The sequence below is a fragment of the Balaenoptera musculus genome, chromosome 20 (assembly GCF_009873245.2).
Source record: "Balaenoptera musculus isolate JJ_BM4_2016_0621 chromosome 20, mBalMus1.pri.v3, whole genome shotgun sequence".
Lineage (NCBI taxonomy): Eukaryota > Metazoa > Chordata > Mammalia > Artiodactyla > Balaenopteridae > Balaenoptera > Balaenoptera musculus.
In genome coordinates, this window is record NC_045804.1 from 5,591,401 (window position 1) to 5,610,231 (window position 18,831).

Below are 18,831 nucleotides of genomic sequence, written 5' to 3' on the forward strand. Positions count from 1 at the left end.
TTGCAGATTTCATCCTTGAAACATTTCTCTTTTAACAACATCATTCATAATTGTCAAAACTACAGCTTCACGCTTAACCCTATCCACACAATCAGTCAGATTGTAACTTTTCACATTAATGCCATAGACCAGGTTACAATTTGAGCAGCTACCCTAAAACTGATTACATTCTCCCTAGCCATCTAGTTACAGATTATTGTTTAGCATCTGTTACTTCTAAGGATAGCAGAAATACATCACTTTTCCTCATTTCACTTCTCTCCAATATTCCTGTCATCTCCTAGAGACCAAGCATAGAAGAAATCCTAGAGTACAGAGACTAGTGGTTTTCAATTTTTTTTAAAAAAAGTAACAGAACTCTTTCGTCCTACCAAAAAAAAAAAAAAAGAAAAAATCCCTCTATTTCCATAAGAGATAAAGGATCTGTTTTAAAGTAGAAGCCTCCCTCCCACAAATCCACCCCTCTTGTAGTTTGAAAAACCACTGTCTTAGACCAACCCTTCATCTTAAAATTGAGGAAACAGATCCAGAGACCAGAACTGACTTGGAGATGCTAAGACAGCTGGAGCTACTCCATCATACTCCACGACACACGGGTGCAGAGAAACCCCTGCCAAATCAAATGCTTTCTTTTATAGTAAAGAAGTTACCATGTTGAGATTGTGTGAACTAGATAAAAGGAATCTGTTACTAGTATAAACACATTCAGATTACCCGTGTACAGCACAGAATAAAAGAAATATTTTGCTAAGAAATATTTCGACTTTTTCAGATATGTGAGACATCCCAAGGAACTACTGGAAGTACAAACTGGGTTTGGGAAGGAAAAAAATGGCAGTTAGATCAGGCTTACTGTACCTAAGGATCCTGTGACTAACTCCAGTAGCAAGTTGGTACACCTGGCCCCTAATTTCAAATTTAGTCCACTCTTCTTTAATATACAAGTAGAGGCTTTATGCCCCACTCACTGCATGACCCAAGTCAATATGCAGAAGTTTGGAGAACCCTAGATTCTCGCTATTGGCCCAAATAACTTCAGGGTGCTTACGAGAATCTCAGTGCCATGAATTTACCATGCTCCAGAGTAGGGTCCTTGTGGAAAGACTGTCAATTACATTCAAAGCCAATGGAAACACAGAAAGACAAGAAAAGATCCAGCATAATCTACCAAGGCAGTCCTATCTTATTCACTTAAGCCTCACTGAGATTTTACAGAATAAAGGAAAAGAGCAGTGAACCTAGAAAGACCAACTGAGCTCTCTAAATCTCTTTCCTCATCACAAATATGAAAGGTTGAACTTGCTGATCTACAGTTTTCAGTTCAAACTCCACGATGAGGGATTTTTCTAATTTCGAATAAAGCCGATCCTCTTCATTCTGAGGTACAATCCCAACTTTCTCCTCCCCACCTGTTTACAGGGGGAAATAAGGGGAAAAAAAGAAAAAGAAAAATCGCAGCTCGGTCCGGACTGTCCTAAGTCCGTGTCAACGAATCATAACATCGCCTAAATTAAGACCCGGGCCTAGGCTCGGAGAAAAAGTAGTGCATCACGATATAGTCCTACCTCCCGCCTTCCGAGTCAAACGGCTCCGGATCCAAACAGTTTAGAATCCTGCCTGTTCTTAATGCTACAGCCGAGAGAGAATCCACAAGCCACTTTGGTCCTCGGCCCTTCTGTGTTCACAATCGCCCAGGACACAAGTTCTTCGGTCTAACCTAACCCTTTCCTGCTGCGGGGTTAAGCCCAAGCCTTCTTTCTGACCTTGGGGAGACCAGCTCCCCGCCCCGTCCTCTCACAGACGCCCTAGGGGCTCCTCTCGAAGATCAGACATTCCTCCCATCCCCCTACCCTCCTAAATTTAGGACGGGGAAGCTTTAGGGCCATCGTCTCTCTTCCGGGACCGATCAGACTTCATTCCAAATAGGGAAAGATAGGGGGGAAAAGATGGGGCCGAGAGAAACCTGGGCCCTGGGGAGTCACTCCTTCAGCGCCCCCAGGGACCAGGTACCCGATCACCCGCGCATCCCTCTCCCCTCCTCCCCCCGGACTGCAAAGCACCCAGATGGAGACCTGCCGGGCCCACGCTGGCTCGGACCCCGCGTCACGCGCCCCCTCGGCTCCAACCCCCAAGACACAGCAACCGGCGAGGGGCTGGAAAGGTGGAGGGTCCCCTGCGGTCTCACCTGGGGCGGAGGCGCTCGCTCATGTTAACTGATGGAGGCGAGCGACGCGGCGCCGCTCCACGAAGAGAGAGAACAGAGGGTGTTGTGTTCCGGCGGCCGCCACGCCCACACCCTCGGGCCTTGGGTCTCACCGCGGCTCCGGTGGAAGCGGCCGGCGGTGAGTACCCCTCTGTGGGACCCGTACCACCTCTACTTCCGGCGTCTGCTCCGCGCCCCCCCATGTCGCAGCCGCCGTGGTACCGCCCACCCGCGGCTGCGCAGTGGCGCGACCCCGGCCGCGCCGACCGGTAACCCCGCCCACAGGAAGAGGCGGGCTCGGAGCGACCAGGAGCTTCTGGGAGAGAGGACCTCGTTCGAGGTCGCCCGAGCTTTCGCCTGTTCGCAGCCGAGAGGGGATAGGTTAAGAGTCAAGCCAGGTTTAAATTAAATTAAACTATATCAGAATAATATGATACAAGTATTTGAGTTAAATCCCTGTGGGGGTCACAGTTTTTTTAAAAAGCTGAGAAACATCAGGCAGTGGTGCGGACGGCCTGCCCCGGGTCCCAGGACTGAGAGTTGGGAAGTGGCGCGTGGGCTGCGCTGGGCGGGGTTTGTCGCGGGGCTTCGGGGTCTTATCTGTATTGCGAGGTGAGGCGCTGCCGTGGGGGTAGTTTCCACGGGTGGGGATGTTTCCTAGGGCCTCCGCCGTAGGTCTGGGGATGAATGTGGCGACAAGAGGAGAGTGGGGGGAGGGCTTCCTGAAGCCGAAGAGTCCGCCCCCTTAGGCGTCCCAGCGGCTCCGGCGCCTGGGGCTGGGGGGCTGCGGAGAGGCCCCAACCAGGAAGCAGCAGGACTGCTTTCCTGAAAACGTTACGGGCAGGGGGGGGTACGCCAGATAGTACTGCTGGAGGCGGGGAAGTCCGCTGGAGAGCGCAGGAGCGGCGGGCGAAGATTAGCCTAACTTTGAGGTCCGCCCTGTGCCCAGGAGGGTGGTCAAGTCTGCTTTCTGGAACAGCGAGGTAGCACTGCCCTGCAGGTGACTCGGTTATTTGAATTTGCCCCAGCACTTTGCCACCTTTATTCATTGTATGTGCTGTCGAGTGACTTCCCTAATTGTGTCTTTCAGAGGCCGACATTAAAAGCGCAACTGGAGAACGCAGAGCGAGGCATGCAGATCCAGGAGAAACAACCGCAAAATCAGCATCTTTCTAGAAAAGCTTTGGTAAGAAAGCAGTTAATAGGGAAGAACCTTTGTATTCTGTTACAAGTTAATCACTAAAGGGATGTTGCCTGTAAGTTTAAATTACACCTAATGGCTCTTCTCTGGGAACCCTGCCTCCTAGGTCATGAACACGAAGCTAAACTACCTTTGTTTAGCTCAGAGGAAACAGCCTGACCAGGCCCACCTGTGAATCACTGCAGGAAGGAAGAAATTAACACACCCCCTCCCGAGGCTGATGGGAACTAGGAAGTGTTTGGCTTTACTCCCTTCCCTTTTAGTATAAAGGATGCCTGAATTCTAACTCAGGCAAGATGGTTCTTTGGGACGCGAGTCCCCCATCTCAGTCTGCCGCAGCTTTCCAAACAAAGTCCCTAGCCCTCGCCCCAAGAACTCATCTCTCGGTTTATTGGCCTGTCCTGCGGTGAGCAGGATGAGCTTGAACTCGGTAACATTAAGGCATCCTTGGTGAGACATCACTGTTCAAGGGTGCAGGAAAGACCTCAGTAGGATTAAGTGTGAGGATGGCATGGTGTGGAAGCACATGCCTCTGCCAGGTCTCTTCTAAAGTCGTTAGCCTAAGGCCCTTGCACTGGCTTCCGTTATGTGTATTTTTGTAAATAAACAGTCCCTAACTTTTATTATATTGTCAAAGGGGTACCTCCAAAAGAAGAATAGTTGCTGTAAAGTCTGTTGGCAGAAGACAGTTTTGTTTTTTGTGGGTCTTTGTGTTTGTGTGGTTTTGCCTGACTTCATGTGGGATAAGGTGGGTCCGTTGCTCTGATGGACTGGCCAGGGCCAGGCCCCTTGCTCGGTTCTGAGAATACAGCTGTGCACAGGGTCCCCCTGTTCCCTGCCCTCTGGAATTTGATAGAATAAGAAATGGAAACAGAATTAACTCATCTGAGCTTTGGAATGAAATACTTCCTTTTCCTGACTGGAGAGACTAATAGAGGCACCAGTGGTACATGGTGTAAGTTTTTTTAAATGTTTTTATGTGGCATAAATTTCACAAAATTGTCAAACTAAACAAATTCGCCGTTAATCCATTGTACTACATACTGCAAGTAAAAAATGGGGGACCGTGTCACCTCCACTTATTTGTGCATTCGCTATACTTCTATATATGTGTATGTATATATGCTTATTACTAATGCGTTAAATGTTAGTAGCATTTCATCTTTCATGCTTAGACAATAGAAGCTCTAATATTTTCTTCTTGCCCCAGTGGCTCTTCTGTATATCACTGTGGAAATACTAGTCTGCGCCACCTTGGAATCCCAGCCTGAGTTTTTTATTCTTTACCATTCTTCCCTTGAATGATGTGTTTAAGGGTTTATAACAGTTTCTTTTTTTTTTTTTTTTTAAGATGTAATTTAATACTCTTTCTGATTTTTTTTTTAATTTATTTATGAATTTGCCCCAGCACTTTATTATTTTTGGGTGTGTTGGGTCTTCGTTTCTGTGCGAGGGCTTTCTCTAGTTGAGGCAAGCGGGGGCCACTCTTCATCGCGGTGCGCGGGCCTCTCACTATCGCGGCCTCTCTTGTTGCGGAGCACAGGCTCCAGATGCGCAGGCTCAGTAATTGTGGCTCACGGGCCCAGCTGCTCCGCGGCATGTGGGATCTTCCCAGACCAGGGCTCGAACCCGTGTCCCCTGCATCGGCAGGCAGATTCTCAACCACTGTGCCACCAGGGAAGCCCCTTATAACAGTTTCTTTATGCTCATGTGCTATCCAGTTGACTTGCTACAATGGTAAATAGCAAACATTTTATTCTGATTGGCATTCTGGACATCTTTTCCTTCCACTAAGCATTAATTCACTAGACTTAAGTCTTTTGGTCTGGCTCACCTCCTAGTTAGGGATGTTGAAAAACCTCTTTGGTTGTCTTTTGTAATGACTGATTCCTAAGAGGCTTTAAGAAGTGTGAAATACCAAGCAGAAATGGAGCCAGGAATATTGATCTTAAAATCCAACTATGTCTGTTTTGTACCTATGGAAGAAAAAGAATGGGTCAAAAGGAATTTTTTAAAATGTCCTTCAACCTAGCTTCTTTCAAATGAATTTAAAAGGTACAACACCTAAATAAAGTATTAGTATTTACTCTATGGATTGTGTGCTCCCCGTAACCTCACATTTCTCTTTTTCAGGAATAGGAGAGTGCTATTCCACCCGGAATGGAAGTGTGTCCTTACTGTAAGAAGCCATTTAAACGATTAAAATCCCATTTGCCGTACTGTAAGATGATAGGACCGGCTGTGCCTGCTGTTTGTCAGTCCAAGCCGGCTACACTCCCACGTGCTAAAAAAATCAAAGGGCCAATCAGAGACTCAGTTAAAGCAAAAGAGAAAGGGTTAGGGACCGATAGAAAGAAAAGAAATCCCGAACTGAAAGGGGACAGATCAGAACAACAGACAGTTAAGTCCTCTTCACAACTAGCTGTTGGTTTGGAAAAAACAGGTAATACAAAGGCTGATAAAGATTTCAAGAATCAAATTCAACCCTCCCTCAAAATGCTAAAAAATACTGAACCGAAGATTACTTTCCAGGGGGAAACTACAGCTCAGTTTTCTGCATCAGAAAACACCACTCCTAAAAAAGAGCTTACTGAAGATTTGTCTAAATCAGGGGAAAGTAAAAATAACCCTTCAGAAACTGAAGCTTCTTTAGCTCTTGGCCCAATGGAACCTTCTCTGTCAAATCAAGATAGGAAACATTCTTCAGCCTTCCCTAATGATGTACAAGCCACTTCTGCTGATTTAAGATTGGATAGAGTGGATGCCCCAAGACAGAACCTTCTCATAAAATTACTAGATATGCCTCTGGGCGATTATCACAGTTCTCCCACGAATCTCAATTACGGGGTCAAAAGGGTAAGCACATCATCAAGCAGTGAGAGAGATTCCAAGGCCGGGGATCACCTCTTGGGAGTCTCTACTAGAGACTCTGGGACTTGGGAAAAGAACACAGAATCACAAATTGCAGCTTTTAAAGTTAGCCCGTTAGGTAAAATCCAGGTCAAGGAGAACCAGGGAAAAGGACTTGACCTTGGAGCAGAGGCATGTGGGAGCCAAGGAAATGCAGAGAAAAGTGCATTTGCAACAGAAATGCAGGAATGGGCCGCCATGAGCGATGATTCAGTCATGGAGAGGAAATCTCGAGGTGAAGGTCTCCCAACAGGGAGAAACTGCAGTGAGCTTCTCTCTGTATCACAGTCACGTAATCAAAGTCTTGCCTCTCTGGCTATGAAATTTCTCCAAGAAGAGAAGGCAGAAGCCTACAGCCATAATCGAGTCCCTGCTATGAAGGCATTGACAAAGAGTGAGGAACAAGCTTCTCTGACACCCAAGTCGGGCTGTGGGCCGCCAGCATTGCACCCCAGGGGCCAGCATTCTGCACATTCAACCCATCATCACGCTTCTGAAGGCCCTTTCACAGGTCAGATCGGTGCCACCGACAGAAAGACCCTATCCAGCTCCCTGGGGCTGGAGTGGTTTCCAGAGCTCTATCCGGGTTATCTTGGACTCGGGGTGTTGCCAGGGAAGCCTCAGCATTGGGGCACATTGGCCCAGAAGCCTGCGCTCATCAGTACCCAGGGGGAAAGCTGCTCACAAGGTAAACACGCTCCCGCTCCCGTTCAAGCTCATCCAGACAGCTCTGTGCCTTTTGAATCAGTGAGGTTTAGAACGCCCACATTCTCTCTCACTTGACTTTACTCGTACCTAGGCATTCTAGTGCGCTGGACTTGTAGGTGTTCTCAGAACGTGACTTCTTGCTCCCAGGGGTCAGTAATGACAGTGGTTTATCACTCTCCCTTCCCCTCCACCAAGAGGTGAAGGTTGGACTCCGACAGGCTGACCTTCTACATTTGGAAGAGGCATGGCCTCTTCTAGAAATTGGGTGGGTATTCAAGCTGAAGAGACTCAGGAAAAAATGAAGACTTCAGGGTCTGCCTCAACAGAACAAGCGCCGTGCTCAGATTTCAGTCAGGACCAGGTTGGGCAGAAAATGGGTTCCAGACGTGTGGTCAGATGCAGCATCCAGCAGCCTAGAGTAGCACAGGAGGGGAGCGCGGGTGGGGTTCTGGCTTTGGGGGCGGGTTGGCGTTAAAGCTGTCCGGAGGGGCATGGCAGTCAAGGCAGGTGGAAGCGGGGCCTCAGGGGTGAGCCGGTGAAGACCAGGGGCAGAGGGTGTGGCCAGAAGGGAGCAGATAATCCATGCCCTGGAGAAGGTAGGCCACAGAGAATAGGACCCAGGAGTAGAGCCAAAGATGCAGCCTCTAAACTCGAGAGGTTAGGTAAGAAGGATGGGGGGAAAGAGGCTGGACGTCACCACTGACTGGATTGTGAGTCTGTCTCTCCCGAAGCTCCCTGGATGCTCCTCGCTGCTGCTGGGATGGGCTCAGCGGCGGCGGGACGGACGGAGGCCCGGGTAGGAGCCAAGAGCTTCCCTGCGGCCCCCTCAGTGCCCTCGCTTTTTTCTGCTGAGTCTCACCTTTAGTTACTGAACTGCTTCTCTAATGACGAAACAGAGTGTCTCCATTTTCCTCCCCAGAAGCTTTGGATTACTTCTTTTGTTTGGGTTTTCTCGGGGCGTGGTTAGGCGTGCTCACAGCATCCATCTCTTCTTGCCTAGCGTTCTTTGGTGCTTTCGGGTTATTTTGACAGGAGACCCAAAGCCACTCAGAATAGGCTTGCAGCAGAAAAGCTTGTATTATCCCTTTCTAAAGGATACATTTTTCCCCTCTACTATGGTTTGTGAATGATCACATATTCACTAAGCCCCAGTTTGGCTGTTGTGGAAAGCATTTTCTTTTGTATTTTAATTATCCCTTTCTAAAGGTTTCAAAATGGACGTTTACTAAGAGGGTTGCTAGCTTAAAGCTACGTTTCCTTCAGCTGCCTCAGTGGTTAACCAAACCCAGGTCTAACATCTTCACTGTCTTTACAAAGTTGTAGTATCAAGTCCCTGCTCCATCTTAACATAGAATTAAATACTCACATTTGCGTTGCTTTGTGGTGTTCAGGGTGCTTCACCTATCTTCTGATTTTGACCTCACCACTCTGAGAGGTGGGCAGAGTGCTTTTCTCTCTGTTTTGCAGGTGATGAAACAGGCACAGGGGAAAAGTGATTTGTCCAAGGTGGTGAAGCCAGTAAGTGGTAGAGGTGCGAGTAGAACCCCGTCTCCTGAGGCCTAGTTTAAAGCTTTCACTCAACCATGTTGTAGAAAATGCGCCACAGCTAGACGCACAGGTGGTGTTTATATCTCCGAGCTTCTCTGTGGTTTTCAGTGGCATAAACACACACAGCCCGTAGCAGATCTCTAGCAAGTAGAAGGGCTTCTTTGTATTCTGTCCTACCCTCTGTAGTGCTAAGGTGAGTTCATTTTAGTGGGAAAAGGGAGGGAACTAATGTTGATCAGGTGATGACGGTTTCTGGTCGTTGTGTGAGATGCCTGATGTAATTATCTCCTTCAACCCTCCTGACGGTTCTGAGGGGCTGTCACTGCCAGAGATTGCCCTGTGTTGTGGGCGAGGGGTCTGAGCCTCAGGGGGCTCAGTGACGTGCCCACGTTCACCAGTAAGCGGCAGTCGGGATTCAAATCCAGGTCCATCTGCCTTGACAGACATCCATGGTCTTTAAACTCAGCCTCAGGCTTACTTTAGGGCAGTTAGTGGTCAATATCACGGTTGATTTAAGTTATTTAGTAACACTCCCTTTAATAGGTCCCAGGATTACAGTAATAATAAGGTAAGAGATAACAGTAACCCGTGTCACCAAATCACTAGGCTTGTGAAATTGAATATGGGGGAAAAATACAAGTTTTCCTTTAATAGTAAGTTCTTCCAGAATAGTGGCCAGAAGCGATTTTGTTCTCCTTTATTGGTCACAGTCTGTAACGTGTGATGAGTTTGGGCTTCTGTATCGGGGAAGGTGTAGCCATCACTGTGCCTCTAGTTCTGTTGTAAACCGAAAAGCTGTTGGAAGTTGGCTCCACCATTAACGGTCAGACTGTGATGCTGCTACCACATGAACGGGAGACGCTAGAGGAGACCCCAGGATCTCAGTTAAGGTCAAGACCCGATTCCTCAGTTGGCCAGGGACTTCAAGGCCATCCAGTCTACAAGGATAAAAAAGTAGTGTGGCTCTGCAGCTTTGTACCTTCACCTGGCAATGACTGTCCCCAGTGACTGCAGGGTAAGACTGACCTCCCACGCAGTCTTTGCAGAAGAGCTTGGGTTGTATGTGCCCTTATTCAGGCAAAACCTCTGATGGGCCACTCCTCCTCTATCTCAGGAAACCAACACATCCCTTTGATACTTAAAGGCAGGGCCAGTGAGCTAAGAGTTACTGAGTTAACTATATATCAGGTGTGATACCTGCATGTTTACCTAGGTTATCTTAAGGAATCTTATACCAGTTCTGGGAGATGGGTATTATCCCCTTTTACAGACGAGGAAACTGAATTTCAGAGAGGATGAGTAACTTGCCCAGTATCCAGTTTCTAACGTTATCTGATGGTCTTTGCCAAGGTTTTCCAGGCAGTGTTTCTTGCACTGGACCGTTGGGCTCCAGGATGTCGTCAGTTTTCTTTCCTGCACGGGGAAATACAGCTAGTCCTCGTACATCAGGTACCTGAGTAAACTTAGGTGAGGTGATTCTACCAGCTGGAAAGGCACCTAGGGCCTTCATTTTGATGAAACAAGGTAGGACCAGAAGCTCTCATGGCTGATGAAAAATGGCTATGTTTTGAGGACCTAGGCTAGGAAATCCCAAGGCAGACTGATGGTTCTGAGGATGCCACCACGTTGGGCTGCAGTGAATCAGGCGTCAGGGGATCGGGCTCATGGAATTCGGCGGCACTAGGAGCAATCTTCTGAGCTTCAGGGAGAAAGGTTCCCATGGACCTCACTACCAGAAGGAGTAGTTTTCCTGGCCTGAGAGAAAGTAGATTTTAGAAGTTCAAGATTTAAATCTCAGGAGACTCAGCAAGTACCAGGGTCTGAGAGTTCTCAGCAGTAGAGGACTTCGTTCAGAGGAAACCACTCAGAGCCCCAGTCGCCTTGAGAGCATTCAGCTGGGAGGGCTGGCTGGGCCTTTGCAGAATTAGGTGCCTTGGCTTTGGGGCTGAAAGTGTAAGAGATCTACATCCTAGGTTCCCAAATCTGGACAGTTCACAGTTTCACGTGGTCATTTTTTTTTAAGAGTAAAGATTGTTAGGCATCGTCCCCAGAGATTGATTCTGAAGCGAGGCCTCCGAATTGTATTTTCAGACGTTTCCTCGGTGTCACCGAAGGTCAACCAAGTTTGAGAACTGCTCCTGGAGGTGATGGCCCTGGCGCAGGTGCCTCAGGCCCAGCGGTGGGCTGTTCTCAAATTGTGGCAGGGGAGGAGGTGGTTTGGAGAAAAAAACTTGGTGTAATTACAAAAAGCAAAATGTGGCTGACGGGGTTACCAGAAGGTCAAGTGAGAACACTTTATAGGTCATGGGTTTTTAAAGGCCAAGAAACAGCTAACTAAAGGCTGTTCTCTAACCTGCAACCAGGATTTCCATCAGTAGGGTATCCGTGTGAGGTGTTTTGTTTTTTAAATTTATTTATTTATTGGCTGCATTGGGTCTTCGTTGCTGCATGCGGGCTTCTCATTGCGGTGGCTTCTCGTTGCGGAGCACGGGCTCTAGGCGCGCGGGCTCACTAGTTGTGGCTCGCGGGCTCTAGAGTGCAGGCTCAGTAGTGGTGGCTCACGGGCTTAGTTGCTCCGCGGCATGTGGGATCTTCCCAGACCAGGGCTCGAACCCGTGTCCCCTGTGTTGGCAGGGGGATTCTTAACCACTGCACCACCAGGAAAGCCCCTGGGTAGTGTTTACATCCACAGCAACTTTTACCACACCTGCTAAACCTGTTGTAAATATTTGCTTAATTTACCCTTTATCCTAATGAACCAAACCAAGACCAGACAACCAGCAATAGTAGAGATTCCCTGCCTGTCATTAAACGTGGAAAATAACCGGGGCAGGGAAAATGTAAATACATAGCCTAAACTCTCCTTTCTGGTTCTACTTTATAGTTATTCACGTATTGAACGTAAATAAGAAGTGTGCTGGTCAGCAGTAGTGCTGGGCTGGGCTGATAGAGCTGGCTTGTCGACTGTTGTAGTGACAAGGAGCAGTAATTAACGTGACAGTAGAAAGTCATGCTTTTTGCTAATAAGATGTTTAGCAGCTGAGAGGAAGTATAAATGATTCATTTCATTAAGTATGTACCCCTGGATCATCTGGGCACTGTATTTATCGGATCAGAAATGGATCTAGGTCCTGATCCCCAGGGTCCCTTAGTCTGTTGAAGAACCTTTTCTTGATGTGGAATAGACGGCTTTGACCTTCAGTGGTTACCAGTTAGCCGCAGCCCAAGGCAGACATTAATCCATCTATTTAGAATACACCTTTCCTGCAGCCTCACCCTGGGAACCTCGGGCACTGAGTGTTGGGGAAGAGGATGGATTTAAATGAATTACCACAGTGACTGTTTGGAACCCTAGTTCCTTTGATGGAAAGAAGTTCGACGGCGGTAAGAAGTTTGGAAGCCCCGGCCAGGCTCACAACCTCCAGCTTCTCTCTAAGGAGGCTCTTGGGAGCTGTGCAAACAGGTGAGGCTGGAATCACGACTGCTGGGCTCTGTTGCTGGTTCCAAGCATCTGGAGAACTTTCTCTGCCTTTAGCCATGGCTGTTACAGCAGGCTCGAGAAAGAGAAGAGGACAACCTTGTAGTCTTACTACTCTCCTGCTTGTGTGGTTTCATCCTGGAGTCTTGACAAAATTCAAAGTATTCTTCCTGTTCCCCTGCTTGTCTGTTTTCATCCAGGAGTCTGATGTCATTAAAAGCACCGAAGCTAATAATAGCAACTGCTATTTATTGAGCAGCTTTCATTTTTTCAGTACTTACCCCTGCCTCTCTCTGCCACCTGCCCATCTCTGCCTTCCCCACCTTGATTGTCCCCAAGCCAGGAAGGCTCAACCTCAAGTTAACCAGCTGTATTCATCTCCTCCCCACGAAAGATTTTAACCAAACTCCCCAAAATAAGAGTGACTAATTTAAATTTATTAAAATTAAGGTCTTTCTCGGTTTTAGCCTTTTCATCACACGCCGCGCAATATAGTGGTATGTAAATTCTTTGCAATTCCTTTGCCTAAGCTAAGCTGGTAACTTGAGTCCCTCACAGGTAAGGGCCCCTAGGGGCCTTTCCCTCTAACAGTGAGACCTGCTTCTCTTCCAACAGGCTGGGTCAGGTGTCGCACCGGCGTGAAGAGCAGAGCAGCCGGCGGCATCCTGATGCTCTTCACAGGATACTTCGTCCTTTGTTGTAGCTGGAGCTTCAAGCGTCTGAGTAAGCCTTTCTCTACTTTCAGCCTGAATTACAGGTCACATCCCATTATAGGCACCTCCAAGGGATTTTCCGAACTGCTTTTTTGTTTCTCAGTTTTGCATTATCTGACATGCCCTAGAGAATGAGCTGTTGCCTGAGGGGTTTTTTTTGGAGGTTTTTTAATTGGAGGTTTTGGTTATAGTGGCCTTTATAAGATTTGAGTAGAATTTACATAACTGCTGTTATGCTCCATTTAAGATTGTCACTGGAGATCTGGTGGGCTTTGTGTTTTCTCCTTAAAGCTATTTGCCTGTTAGAAGATCAGGGCTCTTCTCCAAGGTGACTTTTTAATTCCTATGTAAGAGCTTCCTTTTAGGATTGAAACCAAATAGCTTTATACCCCAAGAGAGAGGAGGAGAAGCAAAATACAGCTGTCACTCATCAGTGTGTCTTAAGGCTTAGAGCTGTTTTATTTACTCCACTTTTTTTTTTTTTAACTCCACTTTTAACATTAAAAGCACAACACCTTTCTAGTGACACGTTTCAGCTTGCTCCAAATCTTACCAGAAGGAAAATGCCTAGATTTCATTGCTCTTTTAGTTCCAGATAACTTTTGCTCATTTTTTTAAGTATTGTTTTATAAAAGAAAAAAACCAGAAAAAGCCCAGTATTCTTCCACAATTTAAAAACAAAAAAACCCAAACGCTTTCAGATGAAAACTTTCAGTATAAAAGTGTAAGATAATCATTAACACTGGAGGCCAGTAGAATTAACAAGCTTCTAAAATATCAGATTTGACTCTAACTGGATTTGTTGGCTAATTCAGTACCAGTACATAGGGTGCAGATCAAGCAGCGGGAATGTGTCTGCACCAAACTCTTGCATCCTGACTAGCAGGGCCTAGCTGCTGGCCCTTGTCTAACATGCATGGCCATCGGTGAGAAAGAGGAATTCCTTTCTGATCATCCCCGCATAAACGGAGATGCCTAAAATCCCAAGTCATTTCTTTCACAGGGAAAAAGCCTTCCCTGAAAGTTTTAGCTGCCTGAAAGAGACCATTTAGGTAATGCTTGAGGTTATTTTTCACATCTCTAAATTGAGACTGAAGAAAGTGAGACAAACTTCTCATTGTGCTTAAGACTTTACTTCTAAATTTATAAAACAAAATTATAACAGAATGATCTGTAGAGTCAAGACGTAGAAACAATCAACAGAATGGCCTCTTAGATCCTTATGTTTATCTCTGTTTATCCTAAGAGCTGCAGCGCTGGTGTAAGTAGCATTGACCTGGACACCACGTAAGAAAGCTTTGGCACTCCAAGGCAGGGACGGTGGAGATGGCTGCAGTGCAAATTTAACAGTGGAAACTTGTACTGGGGGCAGGGGAGAGCATGAAAAGAACAAAATTATTGGAATATAACAATTCTGTAGGAAGCCAGTTTTTTAATGTGGACAGATCTGGTTCTGTCTGGATATTTCTTTTGGCTTGTTCTCAAAAGTGACTGAAAGTTACTGAGAAAAACTTCAGTTTGTTTAATCATAAAGGCTGATGTTATTCAGGGAGACAAGAAGATGGCAGAGTTCGTCATTAAAATTTTTAAATAGCTATTTCCTAATAGCTCATATCTCAATTTTAGATCTGTCTCTCTAAAATTATTCTCTATATCTTGGCGTTTTACTATTCATCTCTGCTAGATACTCGGCTACATGTGCACTGGTACAGAATATTATCTGAAGTGGCCGGAAAGCAGCACACATCAGACCCTTCCCCTTGGGAATGGTTAGGCTCTTCTGGGTCCTTGACCAGATCTTGGCAGGTGTGAGAAACATAAAAGCAGAGGGTGGGTTCAGAGTTGCAGGTGAGCCTCTGAAAAATCCTTGGCAGGTTATTTTTTAAGCTAATTAAAGCAGCACACTAAACAGGAGGCTAAATCACCTTTTCCACATCTTAAGTGAGTATAATAGTGAGCAAATGGTTTCTGCTATCATCTCTTCTTGGAAGCTTTTCAGAACGCCACCCCTATCCCTTCCCAAGAATTTCAGTGCAATACTCAAATATTCCTCCCACTTTGTTAGGGTTGTTTTTGGCTGGTGGGGTTTTTATGTCTCTTCCCTCATCAAAATATTCCATGTTTTTCTAATTTTCTGCTTTGGCCCCTAGAGAATAACTTGGATACTTGTAAACGCTTCAAGGACATGTAATCTAGATCTCACAGATGGATAACGGTTTTCAACCTCTTTTCCAACATTAGAGGTTGATTACATACAAGATAGAGATATGCCCCTATCAATCAATTGATGGGTCTGTCTGTGTCTTCCCTTTGCTTGTGATATCCTCAGGCCAAAATACATGCGTTCAGTCCCTCTTTTGTCCCAGCTCCTTCAAAACTATGAAAAAGCAGGTGTGCTGTTCTAAGGCCAGCATTCATGTATTTGCACACCTCTTCCTTCTCTCTTCCCAGAACTCGATGCTGGCTTATCTTCTGCTGTATCTCCCTTTTCTATTCTTCAGTCCCCTGTCCCCCCCTCCTAATTATCCCCAGTGGGAGTAATTTAATTCTGCATCAAATTCTCATGGTTAAGGAAAAGGTGTGCTAGAATTCTCCATAAGGAAAAATTCACGGTTGAGCAAGAGTATACTAGAGGTAGTTATTTTAGTTTAATATGACAGAATTTTCAGAACTCCAAAAACAGTACCTTGCCTTTGGGAAAGGCTTTGTGGCCTTTCTTTGTAAATGCCCTGTAAGAGACACGGACAGGGAGGGGTCTCCCTGCACCTGCCCCTTTGCCTTACTCTAGATCAGAAATGCTCAGGGTACAAAGGTAGGTGAGAATGACCTCTCAGTTATGTCCTCTTCCCCAATCCCCTCGAGCCCAGGGGTCAGCAGACCACGACAGCCCACAGACACAAGCCAGCACGTGGCCTATTTTTGTAAATAAAGTCTCCTTGGGACCCAGCCCTGCATCTTTGGTTAGGTGATGGCTGTGGCTGCTTCCACACTGCAGTGGCAGAGTTGAGTTGTCGCAACAGAGACCGTAGACCCTGCAAAGCTGAAAATGGTTACTCTCTGGCCCTTTACAGGAAGCGTGCCAAGCCCTGCCCCAGATGGACAGGACGCCTCACGGGCTCCTGTGTCGGAGGGATGAAGACGACTGGGGAATCTCCGCGCTGGAGCATTTGGTTAGGAAACGCGTTTCAGGAGGAGAAGCCTTTCTGGACTCAGTACCTAAGCACCTGAGCGTTGCCTCTTCAGCTCCCCACAACATGTGAGTGCCGTGGTGACGGCAAGAGTAAGCTCACAGCCCCCCAAGGTTGTCATCAAGATCATTTTTGTCACTACTGTAAATAAACTAGCGCCACTTGTTGTAATCAGAACGCTAAAACATCATGAAAGGGTTTAACTCCGTTAGATCACAATAAATACTTTACATCTCTGAAAGTAAGTTCCTTAATGAGAAAAACTAACTACTTAATGACCCATCAGTCCTGAAGGGATATCTGCTGCTTATTGCCCAGTATGTTGTGTTAGTTTCAGGTGTACAGCATGGTGATGCAGTTATATATATATATATATATATATATATCCTTTTATGTATATGTATTCTTTTACAGATTCCTTTCCCTTATAATTTATTACAAAATTTCGAGTAGAGTTCCCTGTGCTACACAGTAGGTCCTTGTTGATTATCTATTTTATATAGAGTGGTGTGTATCTGTGAATCCCAACCTCCTACTCTATCCCTTCCCCCCGGCCCTTTTCCCCTTTGGTAACCATAAATTTGTTTTCTACATCTGTGGGTCTTTTTCTGTTTCGTTTATAAGTTCATTTTTATCATTTATTTTTTGTAGATTCCCCATATAAGCGATGTCTTTCTCTGTCTGGCTTACTTAGTATGATCATCTCCTAAGTCCATCCACGTTGCCACAAATGGCATTATTTCGTTCTTTTTAATGGCTGAGTAATATTCCATTGTATATATGTACCATATTTTCTTTATCCATTACTCTGTCAATGGACATTTAGGTTGCTTCCATGTCCTGACTGTTGTAAATAGCGCTGCTTTGAACACTGGGGTACATGTATCTTTTTGAATCATGGTTTTCTCCAGATATGTGCCCAGGAGTGGGATTGTAGGATCATATGGTAGCTCTATTTTTAGTTTTTTAAGGAACTGTTCTCCATAGTGGCTGTACCAATTTACATTCCCACCAACAGTGCAAGAGGGGTTCCCTCTTCTCCACACCCTCTCCAGCATTTATTTATTTTTTAAAATACATTCTTTTTATTTTTTAATCAGCACCTTAATAGATTCACAGTTACTTTATCAGCACTGATCTTTTTTTTTTTGGCTGCATCAGGTCTCAGTTGCGGCATGGGGATCTTTCGTTGCAGTGTGTGGGCTTCTCTCTAGTTGTGGTGCACGGGCTCTAGAGCACGTGGGCTTAGTTGCCCCGTGGCATGTGGGATCTTAGTTTCCCAACCAGGGATCTAACCTGAGCCCCCTGCAGTGGAAGCATGGAGTGCTAACCACTGGACCTCCAGGGAATTCCCTCTAGCATTTATTATTTGTAGACTTTGATGATGGCCATTCTGACCAGTGTGAGGTGATACCTCATTGTAGTTTCGATTTGCATTTCTCTAATAATTAGCCATGTTGAGCATTTTTCATGTGCCTTTGGCCATCTGTATGTCTTCTTTGGAGAAATGTCCATTTAGATCTTCTGCCCATTTTTTGTTTGGGTTGTTTATTTTTTGGATATTGAGCTGTTTGAGCTGTTTGTATATTTTGGAGATTAATCCCTTGTTGGTCGCATCATTTGCAAATATTTTCTCCCATTCTGTAGGTTGTCTTTTTGTTTATGGTTTCCTTTGCTGTGCAAGAACTTTTAAGTTTAATTAGGTCCCATTTGTTTATTTTTGTTTTTATTTTCATTCTGTAAGACAGATCCACAAAGATACTGCTGCAATTTATGTCAAAGAGTGTTCTGCCTAAGTTTTCCTCTAGGAGTTTTATAGTATCCAGTTTTACACTTAGGTCTTTAATCTATTTTGAGTTTATTTTTGTGTGTGGTGTTAGAGAATGTTCTAATTTCATTCTTTTATATGTAGCTCTCCAGTTTTCCCAGCACCACTTACTGAAGAGATTTTCTCCATTGTATATTCTTGCCTCCTTTGTCATAGATTAATTGACCATAGGTGCGTGGGTTTATTTCTGGGCTTTCTGTCGTGTTCCATTGATCTATCTTTCTGCTTTTGTGCCAGTACCATACTGTTTTGATGACTATAGCTTTATAGTATAGTCTGAAGTCAGGGAAGCTGAGTCCTCCAGCTCTGTTTTTCTTTCTCAAAATTGCTTTTACTCTTTGGTGCTTTGGCTATTTGGGGTCTTTTGTGTTTCCATATAAATTTTAAAATTTTTTGTTCTAGCTCTGCAAAAAATGCCACTGGTAATTTGATAGGGATTGCATGGAATCTATAGATTGCCTTGGGTAGTATAGTCATTTTGACAATATTGATTCTTCCAATATAAGAACACGGTATATATTTCCATCAGTTTGTGTCATCTTTGATTTCTTTCATCAGTGTCTTTTAGTTTTCAGAGTACAGATTTTTTCCTTCCCTAGGTAGGTTTATTCCTCGGTATTTTATTAGGTTGGCCAAAAAGTTCGTTTGGGTTTTTCCGTAACATCTTACTGAACTTTCTGGCCAACCCAATATTATTCTTGATATGATGGTAAATGCGATTGTTTCCTTTATTTCTCTTTCTGATCTTTCATCATTGGTGTTTAGAAATGCAGATTTCTGTGTATTAGTTTTGTATCCTGCAAGTGTACCAGATTCATTCATGAGCTCTAGCAGTTTTTTGTTAAGAGTCTAGGATTTTCTGTGTATAGTATCATGTCATCTGCAAACAGTGACAGTTTTACTTCTTTTCCAAATTGGATTCCTTTTATTTCTTTTTCTACTCTGATTGCAGTGGCTAGTACTTTCAAAACTATGTTGAATGAAAGTGGCAAGAGTGGATATCCTTGCCTTGTTCCTGATCTTAGAGGAAATGCTTTCAGCTTTTCGCCATTGA

The 18,831-nt window shown here is 45.3% G+C and overlaps 2 protein-coding genes across 4 annotated transcripts in view; one reads left to right on the forward strand and one right to left on the reverse strand.

The window, feature by feature from the left end:
• FAM104A (family with sequence similarity 104 member A) overlaps positions 1 to 2,479 on the reverse strand; it is a 15,397-nt gene extending 12,918 nt beyond the window's left edge. The window contains exon 1 of one of the 3 annotated variants that reach the window (XM_036835772.1): positions 2,186 to 2,467. In XM_036835772.1, the coding sequence (XP_036691667.1) occupies positions 2,186 to 2,406 (221 nt within the window). In that variant the 5' untranslated portion in view covers positions 2,407 to 2,467. Of the gene's footprint in view, positions 1 to 2,185 lie in introns of all 3 variants that reach the window. The other 2 variants (XM_036835773.1, XM_036835771.1) reach the window with 2 other exon arrangements.
• A 249-nt stretch (positions 2,480 to 2,728) lies between these two features.
• Positions 2,729 to 16,325, forward strand: C20H17orf80 (chromosome 20 C17orf80 homolog). The gene is made up of 6 exons (XM_036835770.1): positions 2,729 to 2,815; positions 3,294 to 3,389; positions 5,538 to 7,002; positions 11,926 to 12,033; positions 12,664 to 12,771; positions 15,833 to 16,325. The coding sequence occupies exons 3-6, from the start codon at positions 5,565 to 5,567 to the stop codon at positions 15,895 to 15,897; spliced, it is 1,719 nt and encodes a 572-aa protein (XP_036691665.1). The 5' UTR covers positions 2,729 to 2,815; positions 3,294 to 3,389; positions 5,538 to 5,564; the 3' UTR covers positions 15,898 to 16,325.
• Positions 16,326 to 18,831: the final 2,506 nt, after the last annotated feature.